The sequence below is a fragment of the Hyla sarda genome, chromosome 13 (assembly GCF_029499605.1).
Source record: "Hyla sarda isolate aHylSar1 chromosome 13, aHylSar1.hap1, whole genome shotgun sequence".
Classification (NCBI taxonomy): domain Eukaryota; kingdom Metazoa; phylum Chordata; class Amphibia; order Anura; family Hylidae; genus Hyla; species Hyla sarda.
Window position 1 is genome coordinate 23,892,946 of NC_079201.1, and position 26,930 is coordinate 23,919,875.

The 26,930-nt window shown below is 41.1% G+C and overlaps 1 protein-coding gene across 3 annotated transcripts in view; it reads left to right on the top strand.

The window, feature by feature from the left end:
- KCNJ2 (potassium inwardly rectifying channel subfamily J member 2) overlaps positions 1-25,432 on the top strand; it is a 28,623-nt gene extending 3,191 nt beyond the window's left edge. Inside the window, exons 2-3 of one of the 3 annotated variants that reach the window (XM_056550200.1) lie at positions 2,024-2,168; positions 18,823-25,432. In XM_056550200.1, coding sequence (XP_056406175.1) covers positions 19,046-20,323 — 1,278 coding nt within the window. In that variant the 5' untranslated portion in view covers positions 2,024-2,168; positions 18,823-19,045 and the 3' untranslated portion in view covers positions 20,324-25,432. Of the gene's footprint in view, positions 1-2,023; positions 2,169-7,828; positions 7,980-18,822 lie in introns of those variants that run through there. The other 2 variants (XM_056550199.1, XM_056550201.1) reach the window with 2 other exon arrangements.
- The last annotated feature ends 1,498 nt before the right edge of the window (positions 25,433-26,930 follow it).

Below are 26,930 nucleotides of genomic sequence, written 5' to 3' on the forward strand. Positions count from 1 at the left end.
ACAACTAGGCAATTTGCCATTCACTGCTTTGGCAAAGCTCGGTGACTACCTTTGTCATTGTTTCCCAACCAGGGTGCATCCAGCTGTTGCAAAATTACAACTCACAGCATGCCTGGACAGCTGCTCCGCACAGAAATTCTGCCGTATGAACACGGCCTTAGACTTCTATTAATGGGGAAAAAAAAGTCTGAACAAAAAAAAAACAGGTTTTGTCCGCCAATTCTTTAATAGAAATCCTTGAGTCACATGACTTGCAATAATAAAATTTAAAAAAAATGCAGGGAATAAAATGCCAAATAAAAAAATGCTTGTCTTAATTCATACTATTTCGGGGGATTAAAAACTCCATCAGGGAAGAGAAAAATGACAAGTTTTCCAGTGCACCACATACGCAATATCAGCTCTGCTACATCTCCATTTTCTCTACTATACAGGCAGCATTGTAAACACGCTAGTCTATCATTACACAGCTCCAATTATCGGGTATTAATAGCTATACACAGGCTGCCACAACCGAGGTCAACACTGGAAATGTTTGGACCAGTGTATTCCCAAAAGGTGTGTCTCCAGCTGTTGCAAAACTACAACTCCCAGCATGCCCAGACAGCCTTCGGTTGTAGTTTTGTACCAGCTGGAGGCACACAATTTGGAAAACACTGGTTTAGACACTTGTGCTCTTGCACGGTCACCTGACAGCGTGTATATACGGTATATACTCCAGTATAAGCCGAGTTTTTCAGCACGATTTATCATGCTGAAAACGCCCCCCTCGGATTATACTCGAGTGAACAAAAAACTTTCTGGCCTGTCAATCCCTTCTCAGTGGTCTTCAACCTGCGGACCTCCAGATGTTGCAAAACTACAACTTCCAGCGGGCATGCTGGGAGTTGTAGTTTTGAAACATCTGGAGGTCCGCAGGTTGAAGACCACTGCGGCCTTCGTCATCATCCAGACCCCACTTTTGTTTTCTACTCACCTCCCCTCGGTGGGAAGGAAGGGTGAGCTGGTCCGGGCCATCTATGCGGCAGGTACGGTCCGGTGGCGAGGGCTAATCGTACATCTTCACCGGGAGGCTCTGTTCTCAGCTCCGGCCCCAGACTAGTGATGCGCAGGGACGTTCATGCGCACGGACGTGACGTGTGCGTTGTCGTCAAGGCAACGTCACTAGTCCGGGGCCGGAGGGAGATGATGTACAGCCCGGAACGACTAGCCCTCGCCACCGGATGGTCCCTGCAGCATAGATGGCCCGGACCAGCTCACCCTTCTTTCCCACCAAGGGGAGGTGAGTAGAAAACAAAAGGGGAGTCTGGATGATGATGACGGCCGCAGTGGTCTTCAACCTGCGGACATCCAGATGTTTCAAAACTACAATTCCCAGGATGCCCGGACAGCCGATGGCTGTCCGGGCATGCTGGGAATTGTAGTTTTGAAACATCTGGAGGGCCTCAGGTTGAAGACCACTAGGGATTGACAGGCAGTGATGATGAAGTGGGGGGGGGTGAATGATGACGGGGTGATGATGATGGGGGTCTGGATGATGACAGGGGGGTGATGACCGTGTGATGATGACGGGGGTCTGGATGATGACAGGGGGGGATGATGTATTTCCCACCCTAGGCTTATAGTCGAGTCAATAACTTTTCCTGGGTTTTGGGGGTGAAATCAGGGGCCTCGGCTTATATTCGGGATGGCTTATACTCGAGTACTCTACTTATTTGCCCTACACAGGGTCAGTGTAGTTCACTAGTTCACCAAAAAAGACTAGAATTGCAGTAAAGACTGACACTGCATGTGTCCTTCGCAACTACATACATCCTATATATAGGTAGGACCTATAGCATTGTTCATCCTGTGTTTGCTGGTTCATGTATAAAATCCTAGAAAAGCAGTGCGGGCTGCCACACAATGTGGATATTTAGTACAATGTGCATATTCACTTTGGGATCTTGTTGAAAGTCAATGGCAAATGTAATGACAAATAATTAATCATTGTGTGCCCTTTTGTATTTGTGTCCGTTACTAGGAAAGCTGGGTGGCACTGGATAGAAAACAGAAGAAAATTGCGCTGTGTTTGGATCGGTAGTTGTCACTACGCTGCAGGAATGGAAAAGAAAGGATTGTGTTTGCCTGACCTCGGGCCACATCTCATGTTTGTCTAAGATATCTGGGTCAGTAGACGATTTGGCGAGTGACTAGACACGGCATGATCACAACGAAAATGCCGCAAACCGCCACGCGCCTTGTGTAATCGGATAAAATACAAACACATAAGCCAAATTTGTATCGATCGCGCGCTCCTCTCCCTCCACAGCACAGCGTAATGCACTTATGGGCAAAATAAAGGGGTAAGACCAGGCTGTACCGTACCCTGCGGTGATAAAGCATGAGCTGACGGTATAGCAGTGCCCACTTTGTCACTAAACTGCATATTGTAGGCAGAGTATTATATTGCGATAAGTAGATCTGCAGTACTATGTTAAACCGCAGATAATAGTGAATTGATCGTATCAACTTTCTCAGCTCTGCTACGTCTGTGTATACTACTTCTAATGTGTTATTGGATGTATCTTTTAGGATTTAAAGCGGTATTCCAGGAAAAAACTTTTTTTTTTATATATATATATCAACTAGCTCCAGAAAGTTAAACAGATTTGTAAATTACTTCTATTAAAAAATCTTTATCCTTTCAATAATTATCAGCTGCTGAAGTTGAGTTGTTGTTTTCTGTCTGGCAACAGTGGTCTCTGCTGACATCTCTGCTTGTCTCGGGAACTGCACAGAGTAGAAGAGGTTTGCTATGGGGATTTGCTTCTAAACTGGGCGGTTCCCGAGACACGTGCCATCAGAGAGCACTTAGACAGAAAAGAACAACTCAACTTCAGAAGCTCATAAGTACTGAAAGGATTAAAAAAAAATTAATAGAAGTAATTTACAAATCTGTTTAACTTTCTGAAGCCAGTTGATATATAAAAAATAATGGTATATAATGTATACCTATATGTGTATGTTAAATAAAATGGCATTATTTAGGTAGCATGCGCTATTATACATTATAAGAGATGAGTTTGTCAGTTGACATACATTTTATACATTATATATATATATATACACATATATAGTATAAGATACAGTGATCCCTGAACTTATAATGGCCTCAACATACAATAGTTTAAACATATAATGGTCTTTTCTGGACCAGACTCAACATACAATGTTACAGACAGTCCAGATCTGTGAAACATGTCAATGGCTGGAAGAACCGACCAATCAGAATGGATATTCACTGGTAAAACCCCTGTATTCGCGCGTGCACTGTAGTACTGAAGCGAATGCACTCAATTCCTATCTGGTAGCGCCCCCTACAGTACAGGGCGGTGTTACATGTTCTGTACTCTTAACCTATGTCACAGCTGCTCCTTTGGACACCAAGTAAAGACGGCTCCATTTAACTTTTTTAGGAAATTGCGTGTACTGTACAGGACCCTGAAGAAACTCCTGTCCTCTACATAGACCAGTGTTTTCCAACCAGGGCACCTCTAGCTGTTGCAAAACTACAACTTCCAGCATGCCCGGACAGCCTTCGGCTGTCCGGGTATGCTGGGAGTTGTAGTTTTGCAACAGCTGGAGGCACCCTGGTTGGGAAACACTGACACAGACAGTGATTTACAGCTCCCAGCAGATCTTTCTTACTTTTATATGTAAGGATTTGCTTTATCTGTATTAGTTATCTACTTATTTTTCTTTAATTCTCACTTTTTCCTATTTTTTGATGACATTTTGGTGGCTTCAGAACCAATTACCAGGTTTCCATAGAGTTATGGACTCAGCGTACAATGGTCTCATCATACAATGGTCGTCCTGGAACCTATTAATATTGTAACTTGAGGGACCACTGTATCTAAAAAACAGCTTATTGCACATTATTTAGGTGGTACTGTACATACATTCATTCAGCTGAGTATGTCAGTTCACTATATACTCTGGTGCACAGTGCAGAGACTATGGATTAGATTTACATGCAGTCCTATGCCGTGTAGTATACCATATGTGTTGGTGTCAACAGCACAGAATCTATACCCATGAGTGATAAGGCCCAACCAGATCTGAGCATCACAATCTACTGTGCCAAACTACAAACTCAGCTTTACTACATCTATCCGCTCTCAGCTGCTTTTAATCATCTTAGCAATAGAGTATATAAAATTACATACAGAAAAGCCGATTATGATGTCATGATATCATATGACAAACTCAGCGGTACTTTACTTGTATCATATGCATCCAACACTGGAAGTGCATGTAACCTGTGCGAAATCAAGACAAAGTTCAGAGATGCATATTAGAATTGAACGAACTTACAGTAAATTGGCTCGTAGCGAACCTCACAGCTCGGCTGTTGATTACTTTAGTCTGTATAAATTAGTTCATCTTTCCAGGGGCTCCAGTTGGCTGGAAAAGGTGGATACAGTCCTAGGAGACCTAAGGCTGTCATCCCGGACTTTTTCAGGCAACCAGAGCCCTTGGAAAGCTGAACTAATTTACGCAGACTAAAGTAATCAAGGGCCGAGCCACGAGATTCGCAACGAGCCAATTTACTGTAAGTTCGCTCAACTCTAATGCATATAGTACAGTTTGAAAAAATGTAGCAGTGCCAACTTGGTAAATGCCGTTTTTTCCTAGAACTGCATATAACTACTGATTATCTTAAAGGGGTTATCCAGAAAAAAAAAAACTTTTTTATATATATCAACTGGCTCCAGAAAGTTAAACAGATTTGTAAATTAGTTCTATTAAAAAATCGAAATCCTTTCAGTACTCATGAGCTGCTGAAGTTGAGTTGTTCTTTTCTGTCTAAGTGCTCTCTGATGACACCTGTCTCGGGAACCGCCCAGTTTAGAAGCAAATCCCCATAGCAAACCTCTTCTACTCAGTGCAGTTCCCGAGACAAGCAGAGATGTCAGCAGAGAGCACTGTTGCCAGACAGAAAACAGCAACTCAACTTCAGCAGCTGATAATTATTGAAAGGATTAAAGGGGTTATCCAGGAAAAAAAAACTTTTTTTATATATATCAACTGGCTCCAGAAAGTTAAACAGATTTATGAATTGCTTCTATTAAAAAATCTTAATCCTTACAGTACTTATGAGCTTCTGAAGTTAAGGTTGTTCTTTTCTGTCTATGTGCTCTCTGATGACACGTGTCTCGGGAAACGCCCAGTTTAGAAGCAAATCCCGATAGCAAACCTCTTCTAAACTGGGCGTTTCCCGAGACACGTGTCATCAGAGAGCACTTAGACAGAAAAGAACAACCTTAAAGGGGTTATCCAGGAAAAAACTTTTTTTTATATATCAACTGGCTCCAGAAAGTTAAACGGATTTGGAAATGACTTCTATTAAAAAATCTTAATCCTTTCAGTACTTATGAGCTTCTGAAGTTAAGGTTGTTCTTTTCTGTCTGATGACATGTGTCTCGGGAAATGCCCAGTTTAGAAGCAAATCCCCATAGCAAACCTCTTCTAAACTGGGCGTTTCCCGAGACACGTGTCAACCTTAACAACCTTAACTTCAGAAGCTCATAAGTACTGAAAGGATTAAGATTTTTTAATAGAAGTAATTTACAAATCTGTTTAACTTTCTGGAGCCAGTTGATATAAAGAAAAAGTTTTTTCCTGGATAACCCCTTTAACTAAGAGATTTTATATGGTGCACGTAGTCAGCAGTGTAATGACAAATTCAGCTTTGCTATAGTACATCTGGCAGGTAGTAGTGTGACCATGACAATGGGCAACTTTAGTGATAAGTAGCATCAGAAAACTGTTCAACCTCGGGATGTTGGATTTATTGGTGTAAAATGGGAGAGGTCTCAAAAAACTTTGAAGCGCCCCAGAGTGTTTCCCATCCGAGCAGTTAATGTATTTACCTTCTGCATCTCTCTGTGGGGTACAATGGGCTCTGAAGGTATTTAGTGCACAGTGCATGTTCTGTTGACCTAATGTTATGTACAGATGTAGCAGAGCTGAGTTTATTAAAGGGGTTATCCAGGGAAAAAAACTTTTTTTTTAATATATATCAACTGGCTCCAGAAACTTAAACAAATTTGTAAATTACTTCTATTAAAAAAATCTTCATCCTTTCAGTACTTATGAGCTGATGAAGTTGAGTTGTTCTTTTCTGTCTAAGTGCTCTCTGATGACACGTGTCTCGGGAACTGTCCAGAGTAGAAGCAAATCCCCATAGCAAACCTCTTCTACTCTGTGCAGTTCCTGAGACAAGCAGAGGTGTCAGCAGAGAGCAATGTTGCCAGACAGAAAATAACAACTCAACTTCAGCAGCTGATAATTATTGACAGGATTAAGATTTTTTTAATAGAAATCATTTACAAATCTGTTTAACTTTCTGGAGCCAGTTGAGATATATATATATATATATATATATATATATATATATACACACATATAAAAGTTTTTTCCTGGAATACCCCTTTAATATAGTTCCGCTCATGGTGACTTGACAATCTGTGGGTTTACAAAGGAGGTTAGTAAACCTTCTGCCTTTATCCTATATAACTCATTGGATTATGAAGATATATAATCAATGGTGAGTTCACCTCTTCTACATCTGTAGAGATGCTTTGATCGGCACATATAGATGTAGTAAAGATGATAAATTGATCATTTGGCAAAACTCATCCTGATATTACAAATATTGCATTATATTTGATCAGTGTTTCCCAACCAGGGTGCCTCCAGCTGTGGTAAAACTACAACTCCAAGCATGCCTTCGGCTGTCCGGGCATGCTGGGAGTTGTAGTTTTGCCACAGCTGGAGGCACCCTGGTTGGGAAACAATGTATTAGATGAATGGACACACACTTTGAACTCTTATTTTTGAGAGTGTCGGACTCTTTCATTGGTGCAGCCCTTCCAAATGTGCACTTACCTTTCTTCCTTCCTGCACTGAATTATTGTTTTACAGAAGGAATATGTAGCGGTGCTGAAATCTTTTGTGGCCGAGATACTGAGTCACCGTGAGTGAGTCATAGGGCATAGTGAGCATGCCCTGCAGCCCTATGTAAATACACAACTTACATCTAATAAAGGACAAGCGTGCAAACTTGACTCTCCAGTCTAATGTAAGAAGCGCAGCAAGCACATTCTGGTGTAAGTTCACATGTGCCAAGGCTCAGCTAGAGTGACGTTACGTCTCGACGCGTGTGCAAACACAACGCTGCAGTCCTACGTAAAAGTGCAGCTGGCGCATTCTAGTTTCAGCCCGAGTGTGCCAAAACACAGCTAGAATGTTGTTGTTTTGTCAACGAGCTTGCAGACTAGACTCTGCAGTCCTATGCAAAAGCACGGTCAGCGCGTGGCGATGTCATAGCGTGTGAAAGGTTGAACCTGACTTTGCAGTCCTACGTAAATGCACTGGATTGTCTCAAACTTGGCTTTGCGTAAGTGTGCCAGAGCACTGGCGTGTTGCGACGTCACCACGAGTGTGAAAACTCGTCTATGCAAGCCTTTTTGAAAGTTCCGCTAGCACGTTGCCAGGTGGCAACGAATGACAAACTCAGCTCGACTACCTCTGCGTACATGTATGTGTATAAACCTACAGCGTGTATTATGCTATAGCTTCGCTGCCCCCTCCCTGGTGCAGCCTCATTTCTCTTCCATCTGTTCTTTGCACTACACTTCCCCTCAATGAGCTGCTGAAAGCTCTCGCACAGCCCGACCCTCAGCTGTCACTCAGGCCGTCCCCTGGTGCCCCATTGGTTGCGAGCGGCACCTATGGGTGTAGCATACCGGCGAGCTATTTAAGAGCACATGGCTTGTTATGAGATAGGCAGAGGATGTGAATGATCGTGTAGTGAACTATCCCTGGGATTAGTGGGGCTTGGGAAATCTTTTGGATTGGCGCTCCATATTGCAAATGCCACTGGATCTTATTTCTCACCTGGGTTACAATGTATCGCCCTTAACAATAAGGTAAGTCACCATCTAAATCTGCATCCTGTACTGCTAGGAATCTAGATAGCATGCAGATGTAGCAGAGCTGAGTTTGTCCTTTTATTATTTACTCATTTAATTCATTCATACATATATATATCTACGACACATTCTATGACATTGTATGAAGATGAGTAAATAAAATTTGTTCCTATAGGGCAGTGTTCTCCAACCTGCGGACCACCAGATGTTGCGAAACTACAACTCCCAGCATGCCCGGACAGCCGTTGGCTGTCCGGGCATGCTGGGAGTTGTAGTTTCGCAACATCTGGAGGTCCGCAGGTTGGAGACCACTGCTATAGGGGCTTCAAAATATAACCTCCAGTATGTCACCGCTTATTGTTATCATGAGCAAGGACAATAACAATCTCCGCGCAGCTACAATCAAATGACATGGCATGCCGATGTAGCTGAGCTGCATTTGTACGATAAAGGGTTTATAGAACAAGAATCGTGACAAATGACAACCGGCTCTGCTACATCTGTCCTTATTGTGAATTGTTTATTTTAAGATGAGAACTGGTAGTATAATTTTCTACTACGTTGTGTATGGAAGACCTTACGGTAGTACAGAACAGGAATTGTGACAAGTTCAGCACTGCTACATGTTGCGCCGAAATAGAACTGTGTTGCATATGAATGGAGAAATGTTCCTTTCGAGCGAAGATACCGGTAGTTGTGTGTGAGAAATAGGAATTGGGACAAATGACAAACTCAGCTCTACTACATCTGTTTAGAGATCTTTTCTTGTTTCTCTACCTGATGGGCTGAATTTCTAGACAATTCTCATTCAGAATCTACCCGGCTATAAATACATGGTCACCCATGAACATTTGGGCTCGGCGCACAGCATCTGTTCGTGCTCACAGCAGCTGTTGGGACTTGCAGGCAGGACACAGTAGTTGGAAATTCTTGAAAGCAAAATAAAAATCTCAATCGGAGCGCACGATTTTACTGACATCTGCGCTCTGTCTCTCTTCTCCCCTGCAAATACTTTATCGATTGGTCATCATTGCTCTCTTTTCCAAAAAATCAGCACCCCCCCCCCCCCAATTGGACGGAATGAACAACAAATATTAACATCCTTTTCGATAAATTGCATCATGTTACATTTCAATTGCGACAGCTGAAGCAGTAAAGCGTGAAGCTGCGCTAAGGAGCCTGTAAATTTGTCAAGTCGTCGTCGTCGACCCCCCCCCCTCTCCCTCTTCAGGCACCTCTTTATAGTTTAAAATGTGTTGGGTGATGAAATCTGCGGGTATGGTTTCAAGCAGGAATGAACATGTGTGTAGCAGAGCTAAGTTTGTCATTTGGCACAACTCGTGGTGAGATCACAATGAAGTTTTTACATAGGACTGCATGTTGAATAGAGGAGATGTCATTCAATGATAAATTCTGCTCTGCTACATCTGACGTGCTGATGTCATTCCGGTGGTAGTATGATGCATCCCCAGCTATGTAATCTCATCCTCACATGCCGGCTGTCTTTCGCATATTGCCGAACAGATGTCCGTGTAGAATGTGAATTTTTTTTTTTTTTTAAAGAGCTGGTAATGGTTAAAGTTTTCGGTCCTGGCATAAGTCTATCGAGAAGCAGCTGTAGAGGTTAAAATGAACAATCTCGGCTCCGCTACATCTTAGAGTATTGTTTGGGCTGGAAATTATACAGCCCAAACAATACTCATAGTCCATGTAATTGCTGTATTCAGACGATGCCTTTGCTAGGTATACAACTTCTAAACAAAAATAATTAAGTTGTATGACAAACTCAGTGGCACTACACATGTATTGTCCCGGAGTGGTACAGAATTACTGATGGCTTAACATTTAAGACACCTTATACCAGTGGTATTCAACCTGTGGACCTCCAGATGTTGCATAACTATAACTCCCAGCATTCCCGGACAGCCATCGGCTGTCCGGAAATGCTGGGAGTTGTAGTTTTGCAACATCTGGAGGTCCGCAGGTTGAAGATCACTGCCTTATACCAATGTTTCAATGTTAAGTCCCCAGTACTTTTGTGCCGCTCAGGGAGAAAACATGTGTAGTACTGTTGAGTTTGTCATGGAACTTAAAGGGGAATTCCAGGAAAAAACTTTTTTATATATATCAACTGGCTCCAGAAAGTTAAACAGATTTGTAAATTACTTCTATTAAAAAATCTTAATCCTTTCAGTACTTATGAGCTTCAGAAGTTAAGGTTGTTCTTTTCTGTCTAAGTGCTCTCTGATGACACCTGTCTCGGGAACCGCCCAGTTTAGAAGCCAATCCCCATAGCAAACCTCTTCTAAACTGGGCGTTTCCCGAGACAGGTGTCATCAGAGAGCATTTAGACAGAAAAGAACAACCTTAACTTCAGAAGCTCATAAGTACTGAAAGGATTAAGATCTTTTAATAGAAGTAATTTACAAATCTGTTTAACTTTCTGGAGCCAGTTGATATATATAAAGTTTTTTCCTGGAATACCCCTTTAAGTCCCTAGTACTTTTGTGCCACTCAGGGAGTACTGTTGAGTTTGTCATGCAACTTCCATTTTTTTTCTCTCTCTGAGATAGCTAGTGTGTAATTGATTCTTAGCCTCTTCAGCCTGTCAACCACTTGGTGCACTTCTCAAGCCTGACCAGTCACGTATCTTGTGAAACATTGTTTACCTTGGCATCACAGCGCCACATGTACCCAAGCAAACGCAACGCTGAGCCGCTCGCTCCTCTACCAGCACAGGTGCTGATGAGCAATGTTCACATCTGTTCCTTGAAATGTGTCATGTAAGCATCCAGAATGACTTGCATGGTGCAGGCGGTTTAGGTGCTACATGCATTTAGGCTAGTGCTAATATGCTGATGTAGCAGAGCTGGGGTTGTCATGAGATGTTTATTTTGTGCATTGTGATAACTCAATGGGTCTACCTTCTGTCTTATGGAAAGCACATTTATGACACCACAGGTGAATGTGCCAAATGACAAACTCGGCTCTACTACATCTGACTATATTTCTGGGTACAGTGTGGATGAGAGAGGTGGTACATTTTATTAGTATCTAGATGCACTGTTTACAGAAGGTTGGCTGGAGGAGGCAGCGTACAGTAGCAGTGCAGCCCCAGCGTAGCAACATGTAGCTGTGTGGCGTCATTCAGGGAATTGTCTCCATCGCTCAGGGCTCTCTCGGACCAGTTCTAAGGAGATATACTCAGCGCTGCCCCCTATACAGTAGTCAGTGTCTGCCTCTAACTGCTGGTCGCCACAGGATAACTATTTATGACAGATATAGCAGAGCTGAGGGGTTGTTTTTCCAAATGCATCAGAAAGGAGTTTGTCATTTGGCAAAGCTCAACGATATCCCAATGATTATACACTAAACCAAAAAAAATTGTCACAATGCACAGGGGTTGTCCAAGATTCGAAAAAAAAAAAACATGGCTGATTTCTTCCAAAAAACAGCACCACACCTGTCCATAGGTTGTATGTGGTTTTGCAGCTCAGCCCTTTTCGTCTTAAAGGGGTTATCCAGGAAAAAACGCATATATATATCTATCAACTGGCTCTCGAAAGTTAAACAGATTTGTAAATTACTTCTATTAAAAAATCTTAATCCTTTCAGTACTTATGAGCTTCTGAAGTTAAGGTTGTTCTTTTCTGTCTAAGTGCTCTCTATTGACACCTGTCTTGGGAACCACCCAGTTCAGAAAAGAGCAACCTTAACTTCAGAAGCTCATAAGTACTGAAAGGATTAAGATTTTTTAATAGAAGTAATTTACAAATCTGTTTAACTTTCTGAAGCCAGTTGATATATGGAAAAAAAACATTTTTTTTCCTGGATAACCCCTTTAAAGCTGCTGAGCTGCAATACCACACACAACCTGTGGACAGATGTGGTGTTATTTTTGTAAGGTTGCAACCACGATGTTCTAATTCTGTACAACTCCCTGGCACATTCAGCTCTGCTACACCTATACATAATAAAGTAAGACTATTTTTATTTTTTGCATGCAGTGGAGTTGTTCCCCAATCCTCTTAAATTTGATTACTCCCAATGTAGCAGAGCTGATTTTATTTTTTTTTTAATGAAATGTGCACTTCAGATTCTAGTTTTATGGCTAGCACCATACATGACATCCGACCGTGAGACCATGTTTTAGGTGGTTTCGGATGGCCTGCTGGCATTCAATCTCGGTGTCCCCAGCATTAACCTGTGCACTATGCAGACTACACTTTCCAAACATAAAGACGGACCAGACATTCTTGTTTAAACAAATGTGAGCGCAGCAGGTTGTGTTAAGTCAATTTCAAGCCCTTTCTAAACAGAACAGAAGCCTTGGGGGGCTAAATTGCAGCAACTAATTCTCCCCGTTTTATTGCCGACATGAAGATTATGGGATTGTGCACAGCGCATGGGGACCTATAGCATGGGTGTAGCAGAGCTAGTTTGGCACAATTGCTATTTTTTATCTGTAAATTCTCACAAATGAAGTGTTATGTTACTAACTCAGCTCTGCTACACCATCATATGATTATGGGGCATGGCAGTTCACATATAGCAGTGGTCTTCAACCTGCGGACCTCCAGATGTTTGAAAACTACAACTCCCAGCATGCCCGGACAGCCGATGGCTGTCCGGGCATGCTGGGAGTTGTAGTTTTGCAACATCTGGAGGTCCGCAGGTTGAAGACCACTGATATATAGAGTGGTACACATCTATGTAGGGCAGGGTTTTATAACCTGTGGTCTCCAGCTGTTGCTACAATTCCCAGTATATCAGCTGCAGGCAGATGGGGCATGCTGGGAGTTGTAGTTTCACAACAGTTGGAGTGCGGCAGAAAGTCAGTGATGTCACGTTTTGCTTACAGTTACCCTATTCCATATTGTGCATTCTTCCTAGTGATCATTTAGATGTAGATAAGCTGACCTTGTCAGATGTAGCAGATGCAGCACTGTGTGATCACAATGTACTAGCTGCGGTTTTACGTACAGCTGCGGGTCAAGCTCTGCTACATCTCATGCGATCTGGACGCTCCATAACCTGTTGCTCTGTTCGGGCATGATAGGTGTTGTAGTTTTACAACATCTGGAGAGACAGATTGGTAGCACTGGTTTACATAATCCCTTTTATTGACAAGTGTCAAATTCCTTTCCAGTTTATCAGTGCACAGTTGTAGTAGAGCTGGGTTTGTCAGATGCAGCAGAAATCATAGTCATGTAGCACCAATGAATGACATGTATCAGTTTTACATAGAGCAGCAGGTAACGGTAAAGGGGTATTCCAGAGAAATTTTTTTTTTTATATATCAACTGGCTCCAGAAAGTTAAACAGATTTGTAAAATACTTCTATTAAAAAATCTTAATCCTTTCAGTACTTATGAGCTTCTGAAGTTAAGGTTGTTCTTTTCTGTCTAAGTGCTCTCTGAAGACGCGTCTCGGGAACCGCCCAGTTTAGAAGAGGATTGCTATGGGGATTTGCTTCTAAACTGGGCGGTTCCTGAGACACGTGTCATCAGAGAGCACTTAGACAGAAAAGGACAACTCAACTTCAGAAGCTTATAAGTACTGAAAGGATTAAGATTTTTTAATAGAAGTATTTTACAAATCTGTTTAACTTTCTGGAGCCAGTTGAGAGATATATATATATATATATATATATATATATATATATATATATATATATATATATATATACATTTTTTCCTGGATAACCCCTTTAACTTGCAGAAAAAATGGTGCGATGACATATTCAGCACTGCTACATCTGCATTTTGTTTCTTGTCATTTGTAATGCACTAGAAAGGCCCAGCAAAGTTTAGACCACCTGTGATTGGATAGGTCACATATAGATCTGGGACCGATCAATTCTTCACCTATGGAAAACATGACGGGGCGAGCCTGGACTCAGAGCTAAATTTAGAGTGCCCAATGTTATTAATAGGAGGGGGGGCGGCGAATTGTGGAATCTGAGCACATGCTTATTATTTTAGGAAGTCAGCGGTTCACTTCTTCATACTGCAATTTTCATTCATTCTGGACTTCAATAATAGACACCAGAGAAGACGGGCGGGGGTGTGGCGGGGGGGCATCTGAAATAATTTTCCGCCAGGCTGGCTGAACCAGAGGGCAATGCTTTATACGGAGGGAATGCTGGAAATCCCACTTCCCCAGCAGCGCCTTTTGTGACCACAGAGGAACAGAAAACAAAAAGCAAGGATTCTCTGTACTTCTCTGTCTGACCACTTTTTTTTATTTATTTTTATTTTATTTTAGATGTAGCAGAGCTGAGTTTTTCATTCATTAGATCGAAGGACATAGTCTGAAAAACTGCAATTGCACTTTTCAAAAAAAAAAAAGACAGTAGTGGATCCAGTAGGAAAAAGTTTTTCACCTATATTACCCATACCTTGTGAAACCCACAAAAACTAGCTCTGCTACATCTGTTGTCAAATATTTTTGCAAATAGGATGATGCATATAGATGTAGCAGAGCTGAGTTTATTATAAGGCATCACAAATCTCAATATGTTATCATTGGCCTAACATGGGACTGCAGATAAACTTAATGTGAACTTGGAGAGTTAGTACAAAGAAATCAGATCAATTAACAAAATCACTCTGCTACATGTCTACACAATGATTTATGAACATTTTTGCCTTGCATTTGTTTTAGCAGATGTAGTAGACTTGAGTTTGTCAATTGCTATAACTCATGGTCTCATATCACTAAGTGTTGTTTGCACGATATCAGAAAATTTTTATTAAACATTTTTGCATAAAACAAAAAACATACAAATACAGAAAACCCCAATCCCCCCCCCTCCCATGTTGCTTGCATGATACAATGACATGTCTTAATATGGAAATGTCCCAAATTATGCAGCTCTGAAGTAACAAAGTCAGCTCTGCTACACGTCCAGTTCACTAAACCCATCACTTACAGTCTCCCCTATAGAATATGTGTATATATAAAATAGGCCATTCTGGGTGTTGTAGTGTTGGCTACTCTTCTGTGTAGCTCTGGGAGTCATCTTGTTTGTTTGCTTTGTGCTGATAAGAATCACAAAGGGAACAAAGTGTGGAGATGAAAATAGGATGTGAACCGCACTACTACAAGATGTTTAGTGGCGCTGAGGGAATTGGACTGTACATGGTGACCGACGTTCGTATAAATGCATACAGATGTAGCAGAGCTGAATATGTTTTAACTTTACGATATCTCCAAAAAATGACCCCTTGTTATCAATAGGGAAACTACAGTGCAAATGTTTTTTTTTTTTTTATAACCGAAGCCCTACACAGCATCCATTTATCTCTACTTAGGGTGTGCTCACACCTTCAGGTTTTTAATTGTAGTTATTGAGTACAAAACCAGGAACATATTGTAAATGTTGGAAACATATAAACTAAAGACTGAGACTTATTGTCTTTTTATATGCATTTCTGATTTTATATTTAGTAATTGCAAATAAAAACCTGAACGCATAAACAATCTTCCTGAACAGTGCACCACATTTAACATGGTTATTGGTTCTGGATAATACTTCGGGAAAGAGGGTTCCTCAGTAGAACCCCTTTTCCCCTCCTTTTAATATATCGAAATGCCCTGTAAGAGGCTATTAACTCATTTAAAGCTGATTTACCTGCCATCAGTTCTATGTAAAACACACAATCTCCTACTGACAACCTCAGCTCTGCTACATCTGCGTATGTGACTCTAGTTTATACCTAACATCATGTATACATTTGGCTATTATACTTATAGACCTGGGAGTGGATATAAGAGAAAACCATGGTTTCCTACAAGGAGCTGACCTTTTGAGTCCTCTTGTGTCCATATAGTAAGGACAGATTACAATGTACTGATGTAGCAAAGCTGAGTTTGTCCTTTGACGCAACATGATGTTCAGCAATTCTGAATTCTTCATATAGTACATATTGCTATACTAAACTGTTAAATGAAAGCCCAGCTCTGCTACATGTGTACACAACAGTACTTTGGCTATGACAAAGTAATACATATTGACCGTTCATCTGCAATGAGGTGCTGTCTAACTCAGTGTTTTCCTTCCGGACTGGGAGTTGTAGTCTTGCAACAGCTGGAGGCACAGTAATTGGCAAACACTGGTCTAACTTCTCAGGTCCATGTATGGAAGCCATGCAATGTACAGTATATACGGATGTAGCAGGGTTGAGCCTGTACACTGATAAAAGTTGATGTAATGCAGTAAACTTGCATATTGCCCCTATGTGACACTACAGCGACATAAGTTATGCCAAATTTCAAACTAATAAGAAAGTAATCCTGTACTGACCCGTCAGATCTCCCCCAGGGGTTGAATAGATCACATACATCTTATAGGTCCACCCTAGTGCAGGGCAGGTGGGCCGCATTGCTCCTGACCCTGGGCTCTGTAAAGAGTTACAGCTCCTTTCTTGTATTTGTGTCCTCAGCAAATACTTATCTTTTTTGGCTCCTCGAAGGAGTCCACTATTCCTTACACTTGCCTTAGGGTTCCAAATGTTCTACGTAAATGAGCTGACCAGTCAAGCATCTGTAAAGCATAGTAGCTTTCTAAGGTACTTTGTAGCTCAGCCCATTTTCAAGATCTCTGCTTGCTGTCACTAAAAGAGGCTAAAAATGGACCCCAAATGGATCAGTTTGAACCCATTATAGCTCGTTATTAATAACGGATGTTATTTTGTGATGGGAGAATGAATGGAAGAAATAGTGCATGCACAAAATAACATCCGTTATTAATAACGAGCTCTAATGGGTTAAAACGGATAATGTAAAAATCCCATAGACTATAATGGGATTTTCTAACGGCCGATTTTTCAGGGTTTTCATAACGGAACATCAAACGGATTTTTAAAACTGATGAATGTTATAGTGTGAAAGCAGCCAAAGTCTGAATTCACATATGACCAGCGATCCAGAGCCACCTTATATAGGAATGGCAGATGCAACAAGCTTAATGCTATAAAGCACTGTTACCCAACCAGTGTGCCTCCAGCTGTTACAAAACTACAACACCCAGCATGTTTGGGCATGCTGGCATTGAAGTTTTGCAACAGCTGGATGCACACTGTTATATATACTCAAAGGGGCCCGGCATATACTCTATGGATCAAAAAACTCTGTATTCAACTCTTTGATCCACCACAACCAGGTCGGGTCACCAGACATTAGCTTTACATGGGATTGTCCATACTGGAGACAATGGTAACAAACCCTCAGCTGTAGGAAGTATAGATCTGTTGCTTTTAGGCTCTGAATGTTAACAAGAATGTCCATGAACTGACAGCAAACTTAGAAGTGTAAAATGGTAAGGAGTTCAATAAAGTGTATTAGAAAGCAGAACCATAGCAGAGCTGGAATTGCTATTGCAGTAGGCTAAGACTGGGTTCACACCACGTGTTGTTAAATACGGCTCCCGTATACGGTTGGGAGGAGGGGGCGGGGCTTAATCGCGGCGCCCGCACTCAGCCGTATTCGGGAACCGTATTTAATGTATGTCTATGAGCCGACCGGAGTGAACCGCAGCCTCCGGTCGGCTTCGTTTTCGGCAGTATACGGTTTCCCGACCGCAGGCAAAAACGTGGTCGAGCAGAGCTGAGTTTGTCATTTATCAACATGTTATTTTTTGTAAATTAGTCACTAAACAGTTAAAGGTTTATGAAATCAGGAAAAATTGTATTTGTTTTTTGGAAACAGCACCACAGGTAATGCAGCCTAGCCTTACATTATAATTATTTATTTATTTTTTTTATATACTGCAATACTAGACACGGCCTATGAACAAGATCGGTGCTGTTTTATTGAAAAAAGGACAATGGAAACTCCTCAGAAGGAGGACCGGTTCCTTTTTTTTCCTTCCAAGCATGTGCGTGAGAATGCTCGAGATGAATGAAAGATGTCATGTGAGGGACATAGCTGTACTTGGGGTCATCTTCTGGGTAATGATTCCCGCAGGAGCTGGTGTACAGTCGCCGTGTCACCAGGGAACGGTGGTTGAGCTCAAGGATGTGTGTGGTTTTTAATAATCCAGATTGTAATCCAGGTGAGGGGGGGAAATGACAACCATCATCCCTCCCTGTGATAATCTGTACCCCTGCTTCATGTTAACCCCACGTACAACTACTTGGATAGTGATGCACATATACAGCAACATTTCCTGATGTATCCAGCATAGATGATTTATACAGTAACACTTAAGAATAGCAGTGTAGCAAAGCTGAATTTGTCATGCACTGGTTTGTGTTGTGCATTACACCAAGTTAGGATGATGTAGTTGGGCACCTCAAATATTTATATGGGACCCAGAGACATGTGCTCATGGCCCCCAGGACAACATTTGTTACACTACCCCCCCCCCCCCACACACACACACACACACACACACATACATATCATGTGTCTCTAAGTCCCCTCAGGTGTGACTACCTCTGCACGCTCTATTGCTATTCCCCTTCATGGATCATGCCAGTTATTAAGGTCCACCACAACTACCAGCAAAGGATGGAAAGGTTTTATATACTGCAGCCAGGAGTTTTGAGTACTTAGCCAAACTAACATGTCCTACCATAAGTTAAACCAAATGACATATTTAGCTATACTACATCTGTATACAGTATCCATTGTTATGTTTACTTTTAGTTTGCAATGTAGCATCTTGTGTTTTTAAAGGAGCCTTAGGGATAGGATAAGTAAGGATGGTATCTCCTGAGTATACTCTGCAGGAGAGGATCTTAATGGGCTTGTTTGCATAGGTCAGGAAGGAACCTGGAGAAGGAAGGCTTATGTTACCACTTCCTTTGACATCAAATCTTTATTTTTCTTGCAGGACATGACATCAGCGTGACAATGAGAGCCTGCTGACATCCCTCCTCATGCCAGAAGACGTTCCTTGGTAGCACCAAGGTCCTTCCAAGACAGGAATCTCTCAGATATAATTTTTTTCCCCCGTGAGTGTACCCTGTGAGCCTTCAAAACTGTTTCTCCAAAGAGTTTTGCAGAAACTAAGACTGTTTTCTAAAGCAGAAGCACCGCAGTCCTCAACTGAAGTGATGGGCAGCGTGCGAACCAACCGCTACAGCGTTGTGTCTTCAGAAGAGGACGGGATGAAGCTGGCTACCATGGCAGTTGCCAACGGGTATGGAAATGGTAAGAGCAAAATCCATACCCGACAACAGTGCCGGAGCAGATTCGTCAAGAAAGATGGCCATTGCAACGTCCATTTTATCAATGTGAGCGAGAAGGGGCAGCGCTACTTATCTGATATCTTTACTACCTGTGTGGACATTCGTTGGCGATGGATGCTGGTCATCTTTTGCCTAGCTTTCATACTGTCTTGGCTTTTCTTCGGCTGTGTCTTCTGGCTCATAGCCCTCCTTCACAATGACTTGGGTGCTCCGGAGAATCACAGGTCTTGTGTTACAGAGGTCAAGAGTTTTACTGCAGCCTTCCTCTTCTCTATCGAAACCCAAACCACCATTGGCTATGGATTCCGATGTGTAACAGATGAGTGCCCTGTGGCAGTGTTTATGGTAGTCTTCCAGTCCATCGTTGGCTGCATAATTGACGCCTTCATCATTGGTGCTGTCATGGCGAAAATGGCCAAACCTAAAAAAAGAAACGAGACTTTAGTTTTCAGTGACTCAGCCGTGATAGCCATGAGAGACGGGAAACTTTGCTTAATGTGGAGAGTGGGCAATCTCCGAAAGAGTCACCTTGTTGAAGCTCATGTACGAGCCCAGCTTCTTAAGTCACGTATCACGTCTGAAGGGGAGTACATCCCCTTAGATCAAATAGACATCAATGTTGGCTTTGACAGTGGCATTGACCGGATATTCTTAGTTTCCCCTATCACAATTGTTCATGAAATCGACGAAGACAGTCCTTTGTATGACCTTAGTAAACAGGACTTGGACAATTCTGACTTTGAGATAGTGGTCATATTGGAAGGTATGGTGGAAGCAACAGCCATGACCACTCAGTGTCGGAGCTCCTACCTTGCTAATGAAATCTACTGGGGTCACCGCTATGAACCTGTACTTTTTGAAGAAAAACATTATTATAAAGTAGACTATTCGCGCTTTAACAAAACATATGAAGTGCCCAATACCCCAGTCTGTAGTGCCCGTGACTTAGCAGAAAAGAAATATATGCTGTCGAACCCCAATACTTTTTGCTATGAGAACGAGGTATCGCTCACAAGCAAAGAGGAAGAAGGCAGTGACAATGGTCTACCAGATAGCATGAGCACGGACATGCATCCAGATATGGACCATCACAACCAAGTTTCTCTTGACCCTAGGCCACTAAGGAGAGAATCTGAAATATGACTAAAAACCTGCTATCTTCAGCTGGTCAACTTAGCTGGCCGATGTGCATTGCTGAGCAGGGGCCTACTGCAGTTTTCAGATGTCGGTACTGTTGGACAGAGGTGAAACTGAGACTGCACTCAATGCTGTCAAGCAAACTGTTGCAAATATCGAAATGGTGTAGGCCGCGGTGATCTAAACTGGAACTTATATACTGGTGTTCCATGTCACTGGGCACACCCCCCACAAGGCACTGTTATTTATAGTTATGGGCGGTGTGGGGATGCTAGAGGAAATCCTATAAACCTCTTGTAGGACCATCTCTTGAAGGCCTCATGATCCACCAGTTGTTCCTAGTGATACATACAACGTAAAAGGACAGGATGGGATATAGAGACAAAGCACTAGAGTCTAACCAGAAGGCACATAATGTAAAATAAAATTATGTATGTTTTTTGAAAAACTTGAACTTGCAGACAAGCTCGTTGGGTTTTCAACCTCTCGGTTCTATTTTTTCTTTGTAATATTGGGAACAAGTCCATTTTTAATGGCATAACAATAGGCAAATATCTGCCTTAAAGTCTAAGCTGCTGCTATTTACACACACACCCTGTTTAATTCTACTGTGGTGTTTTGTATTGTTTCAGTGTTTCAGCCGTATGGTTGGGTCAGGAGCAAGAATGGCCGTATAGGTGTTGGCCAAAAAAAAATTAAGCCAAATAAAAATGTTTGTATTAGAACTATACAATTTGAAAAAATGACACTGCATTGCAATCCTCTTACAGAGTAGAGTAGGGTATATTTTTATATCGGGGGGGGGGGTGAGTTAAAAAGATGTAAATGTATACCAAAGAAAATGCAAAAATGGTGTTTAAAAGGACCTCTTGTGAGTAAGTATTTTTTTTTAGTTGCAATAGAAAGTCTTGGTGTAGACTCCTGCTGCTACGTGATAGTTTAGTACATGGAGGAGAGGCTACTCTGAGCAGAATGGGGACAGCTTCCCTTACCACAAAGTAGGGTACCACAAAGTAGCAAAAATTAACATGGTCAAAATGCAAGGTTAGGTGTGCTGGGGACATTCCAATTTTGTGAAAGTTGAATCGGCATACTCATTAACCCCTTAAGCCCCGTGCAGAAGAGTGTACGCCATTTTTATTTTTTAAGTTTTTTTTTTTTAAGTGTTATCTGTTGCTGTATCCTCAGGGGCACATAAATGGCTTTCTTAGATTGACTGACCAGCCATGAGATAGCTAGGGATACGATATAGCTGCTATGTATCATCATTCGAATGTTTGCAAAGTGCAGGGCATATTTTTCCAGAGATAGGAAAGAGGCCATGGGTGGATTGATCTTATATCAAAAGACAAAAATTTGGAGTCCAGAACCTTATTTGGAACTGAAAGAACACATTGGGAAAAAATGATTATTTGGTGCAGAGGATCCTGTAAAGGAATTTCTAATAATTGTAAACACGGGAAAGTGATATCTTTGATTCATTCCTGTAGTTTGGCTGGGGACTCTTTGGTATGAAGAGCCATGTGCAGGCCATATTGACATTTTTCCCTTTGTGTCAGCTGAGAGAGACAGCCTCTATCCCAGACTGCACACACCTCGCACTTGACAAAATCTATCTTTGAGTGAGGCACTAACCCTCAGAGTCCTTGGCCAGTTTTGTCATAACCTTTTGGGGTAAGAAAAAGTTACATAAATAAAAAAAAGTATCAAAAAGTTGAGGTTAATTTCTCCACTTTAGTAAATGGTTCCAAATGGTTTTGTTATTGAATAGTTTTATCTACGCTTTCCCTTTCTCACATAGCATCCCAGCTGTTTTTAAGTAAAAAAAAAACATTCAGACTAGTTAGCCAATACATATAGCTGAAGACACAATGGAAAAGGGTGTGAGCTCTGAGCTTTAATCCATGTCTGTTAACTATATGCCATTAAAAATATCCTTGTCCTGATCTATGGTCAGAAAAAAAAAATGTTCTGCAATGAGGTCGTAGCTGATTAAACAATGTTTCTAGAACATCGATTCTTAACTCCGGTCTTCTGTTAATGGTAGGAGGCAATATTTTCCATGTATTTTCCAAATTGTCGGGTACATAAAGGTAGGTGCACCCTGTGGAAAGAAGGGCCCATGTTGTCTACCTCCTTCAGGGTTATTGCAAACTTTTTCCTGTTCCGGTCTTCTCTCCACACTCGTAATTTTATTAAATAAGAAATCAAAGACCAACCAGATCTTCATGAAACCCATCTTTCCATCTACAAAGAGTGCCCATACTAGGCCAATCAAGTAGGATCTCCTCCCAATGGTTTTGAAAGTGTGTCATTACCTGGCAAAAGACTTTCCTCTATGAACCATTTTTAAATACAGTGATACATGGAGTATGGTCTTAAGGTCATGGTTGACTGCAATTAACAACTACAGAGTTTGAAAAAATTGGTCAGTGAAATGGTTATATAGGGGCCTGATGGGTTTTATGTGTTTTGAATTTTAAATTGTTGATATACAATCTGGGATTATAGAGGATTAGAGAACACAAGATGATTAGTTTTGATCTTTTGAGACATCCCAAGTCTATTGGTTCATGGTTGGCTATGAAGGAACAAAAAAAGTCTATGCTCTAGCACCATGGATGTTGACTGAGATGCCATCTGCTGCTACACACATAGGTAAAAGGGAAGACAAAGCAAAACCAAAGAGTATTTTTGTGCAACCCCAACCTTTTAAATCGGGACAGCATAATTCTGTAGTAGAATGATGTAGGAAGAAATATCTCCTCCCGTGACGTTCTTTTTGCTACCTCCCTCCGCTTTACACAAAAAAATATAGCTTTCCAGCTATTCCAGGACTGATGTAGCATTAACTGGGTACTCCGGCCCTAAGATAAGATGTATGATCGTGGGGTTCCGCCGCTGAGGACCCCTGCAATCTGTCATTGTGCACCTACCTTTGTGAGCTCTCCACAGCGCTGGAGGCTCAGTGTGTAGCGTGACATCATGCCATCACGCCCCCTCCCATAGATTTGCATTGAGGGGGCAGGACGTGGCACTACGACACTCTGGCCCTGTGGTCGTCATGCTACACACTCGGAGCCTCCAGCGCTGCAGAGAGCTCACAAAGGTGGGTGCGCATTGACAATTGCGGGGGTCCCCAGCAGCGGGATAGAGGATAAGATGTATTAGGGCTGGAGTACCACTTTAAATTTAGAAAGTTTCTACCCCCAGTCGCATCTTAATTGCATTTAATTAAAATACACTAGGCTAAATATATAGCATGTGATAAGAACGGCCGTTCCTATAGAAACCAGATAGCAAGAATAGAGCTGACTAACTGACTATTCATTTTTTATTATTTTTTTTACATAAGAGCTAAATGTTACTTGAACTAGCTGGAAAATTCATATCTGTAACACACATGGCAGGTGTTCTGACTATAGCCATGGTGCATTTGTATACAGAATGGCTGTCTCGGTCAGGGAGGGGGAATGTTCCTTATTCATAAGGCCCGGAAGGGGAACTTATCTTTTTTTAATGGGGAATTTTTACAAGAAGCACAGTTTTTTTGTGTGAATGACAGAAGTCTTATTTTAAAAAAAATATATATATTTAAAAACATTTGTTGTAAATCAGTCCGAAACTTGAAAGTGGCTGCTATGCACTTTTAACCATTTCCCGTTTTTTTATTTTAAATTTAGGCTAATCCCTTGTCTGATCGCACAGAAAACATTACACCCTAAAATAGGGGGCAACAAGACCCCCTCTCTGTGTCCTGTTATTTTGAAAGAGTACAAATTTGCTAATACTAATCCATATTTTCTGTATTTAAAGCCAAATGTAAATAATATGTAAAATATTACTTAAAAAAAAATTTGAGTAAAAGAAAAACACGATATGCCAATAGGTATAAATAAAGTGCAGTGAATTCTGGGAACAGAGACCTAGAATTTAGATATTTACGAACCTCAAACTGTCTCAGCTGTTATGGGCGTATGTTATTTATTTAAGCATGGTCTTTTTAAGTTGAAAGCGTTTTTGTAGATTCTACAGTTTTTAATCTGTTAGTAGCTTTTGATGTTCATGAGGTTTTTGTTTCTGTTTATACAAAAACCCTTTGTCTTTACCATGCAAACTTGCACTTTTTTTTATCAAAATGGGAATTTTTTTAATTCAAATTAAGCTAAATTTTATTCAATATTTTGAATATTTAAATTTAATAGCTAAAAGTTTTTGTAATTTAGTTTTTTTCTTTTTATTTGGCATAACCAAAAAAACACAAGTGACCCTTCTGCATCTACTATGAGGTGTTGTAGGCTGTGAAGCTTGATTTTGCTAAATATGGAAGTTGCTGTTGTATTATACATTTATTACAAGACCCCTTTTCCTTCCTGAAATACTTGAATTGGACATTTGAATGATGTCTTAACTAGAGCACTGTATGTGAGGTCACTAAGGAAGTCATATGTATATATCTATCTATAGGTATATATGTATATATATGAACATTTTTACATAAACAATTTTCTTAGTACTTGCACATTGGAGTGTTAACATGAATGGCACCCTAGACTTGTTTGCAGCATTCCTCATAGAGAAGGCCGTAGGGTCACCAGATGCCTAAATAGCCATAATTCATATATTTGGAACTTGTTTTTACTGCTGCTAAGACTAGTATGTAAACCAACTGCTCCCCTATATGTCTCTGTATTATGCAACAGGGGAAAGTTATTATATTAAACATTTTAATAAATTGGGGGATGAAAATTATTATTTTTTTATATATATTTCTAGTTAACGGTAAAGACAAAGGGTTTGGACACGCAACTTCTTATTTCCTGTTGGGTCTAGTTTAAGAAGTGATAAGATGTACTGTAATGTCTTTAAACTCTGGTTGCCCCTAACCTGATAAAGGGCAATGGGTACAGCCTGGTCACCATCTTTAGCCAATTTTTTTTTCCCTTTTACGTTTGGCTTGTTTCCATGTTTGGATCGGCACATGACAATCAATGTAAATAATGTTTTCTTTCTGGTTGTAACCTTTTTTTATTGTATCAAAGTCTTCCTAAATTGTACTGCACAGATCCTGGATTGTACAGATTTTTTTTATTAATATTATGTCTTATTTTATTATTTCTAAAATAAAATAAAATTTTAAATAGTTAAGTTTTGGATGTTTTTTTTCATAGTGCCTACTAAGAACTTTCTGCAGGAATATTGGTGTCATAAAAAAAAAAAATCCTTCTCAGTGGTTTGCCATCTTTGCAATAAGTGCAAGCTGGTACCACCCATTGGGAAAGACAAAAGAGGTCCAAATGTTCTGCTTCCCCCAGTGACAGTCTTAAAGGAGTAGACCAGTATTGAAAAACTTTATCCCCTATCCTAAGGATACAGATAAGTTACAGATCGCAGGGGGTGCGACTGCTGGGACCTCCCGCGATCTCCCATATGGGGCCCGGCTCATCCATTGAGTTGTATTTAGGGGGCGTGTCAGCCGCCGCTGGTCAACATGCCCCATTCTCACGGACTGCTGGGTCCCGTACAGGACATCGCAAGAGGTCCAAACGGTCGGAACCCCCGTAATCTTAAACTTATACCCTATCTTTAGGATAGGGGATAAGTCTTTCAATACTGGAGATCTCCTTTTGAAGGGCTGCCTGTATAGTATAGGAACCCATATCTATGAGAATACTGGGTGTCATGATCCAATGCACAGGATGGACAACCTTGGACATTTCCCATAACATACTATTAGATGCACAGAAGTCATCAGTGCTGGAATGCACAGAGTGTAGTCATACTGTCCCTACTCCTGGATTAATATGAAACTTCAAAATGTCAATAGGTCCTTGAGAAAACACAACCTTTTTCTTGCACTAATGCAGCTCTAAGCTTTTCACGGCACTGGATAAGAAGTGTGTAATTGAGACTATAATACCACCAGCAGTTTGTGCAGTATCCACTGCTAATACGCTTACACTGAACCGGTCCTGGTAAGTGGAGCTTAAAGGTTTGTGATTAATTGGGTAAATTCCATCCAGAGCATTGACTGCTGCTTAATCCGAGAGCAAAATATTCATTATATTCTCATTTTCAAAAGGACAAAATCACCAGGAAAAAAAAAGAATAAAAAAACAAATAAAGAAACCAGCACTGAGAGTTTACCAGATGATTATCCATTTGTCTATCTATTTGTTTAATATGTAGAAAATCACAAAAATGAACAAAAAAGAGGCGCTCTAAGGGTTGTTACCACAGATAAAACAGGTTAAAAAAAAAAAAGTAGTGAATCTCACAACTCACCTTTTTTGTGTTGCACAGTGGGCGCAACACTGAACAAAGCATCCAAACAACCTCTGGTGTGTCAGCAGGATCATAGGATCAGCCTGGATGTCCAGCAGCTGCTTGGGTCAAGCTCTGCAGTGTAGTGAATCATCCATAATAGAAGACCCTCAGTCAGTAAAGCAGATGTGTATTGGAAGATCTCGGGGAGGCCTAGGGGAAAAAGATGGATGTCTCTAGCGTGTGCTCCCAAGACTAGATTAGATGGGTTTTAATCGAAAGAATGAACTTGTACAAAAACCTAAATAAAATGATGGCTTTATTCTGAGAATAAAGCCATATTTTTATT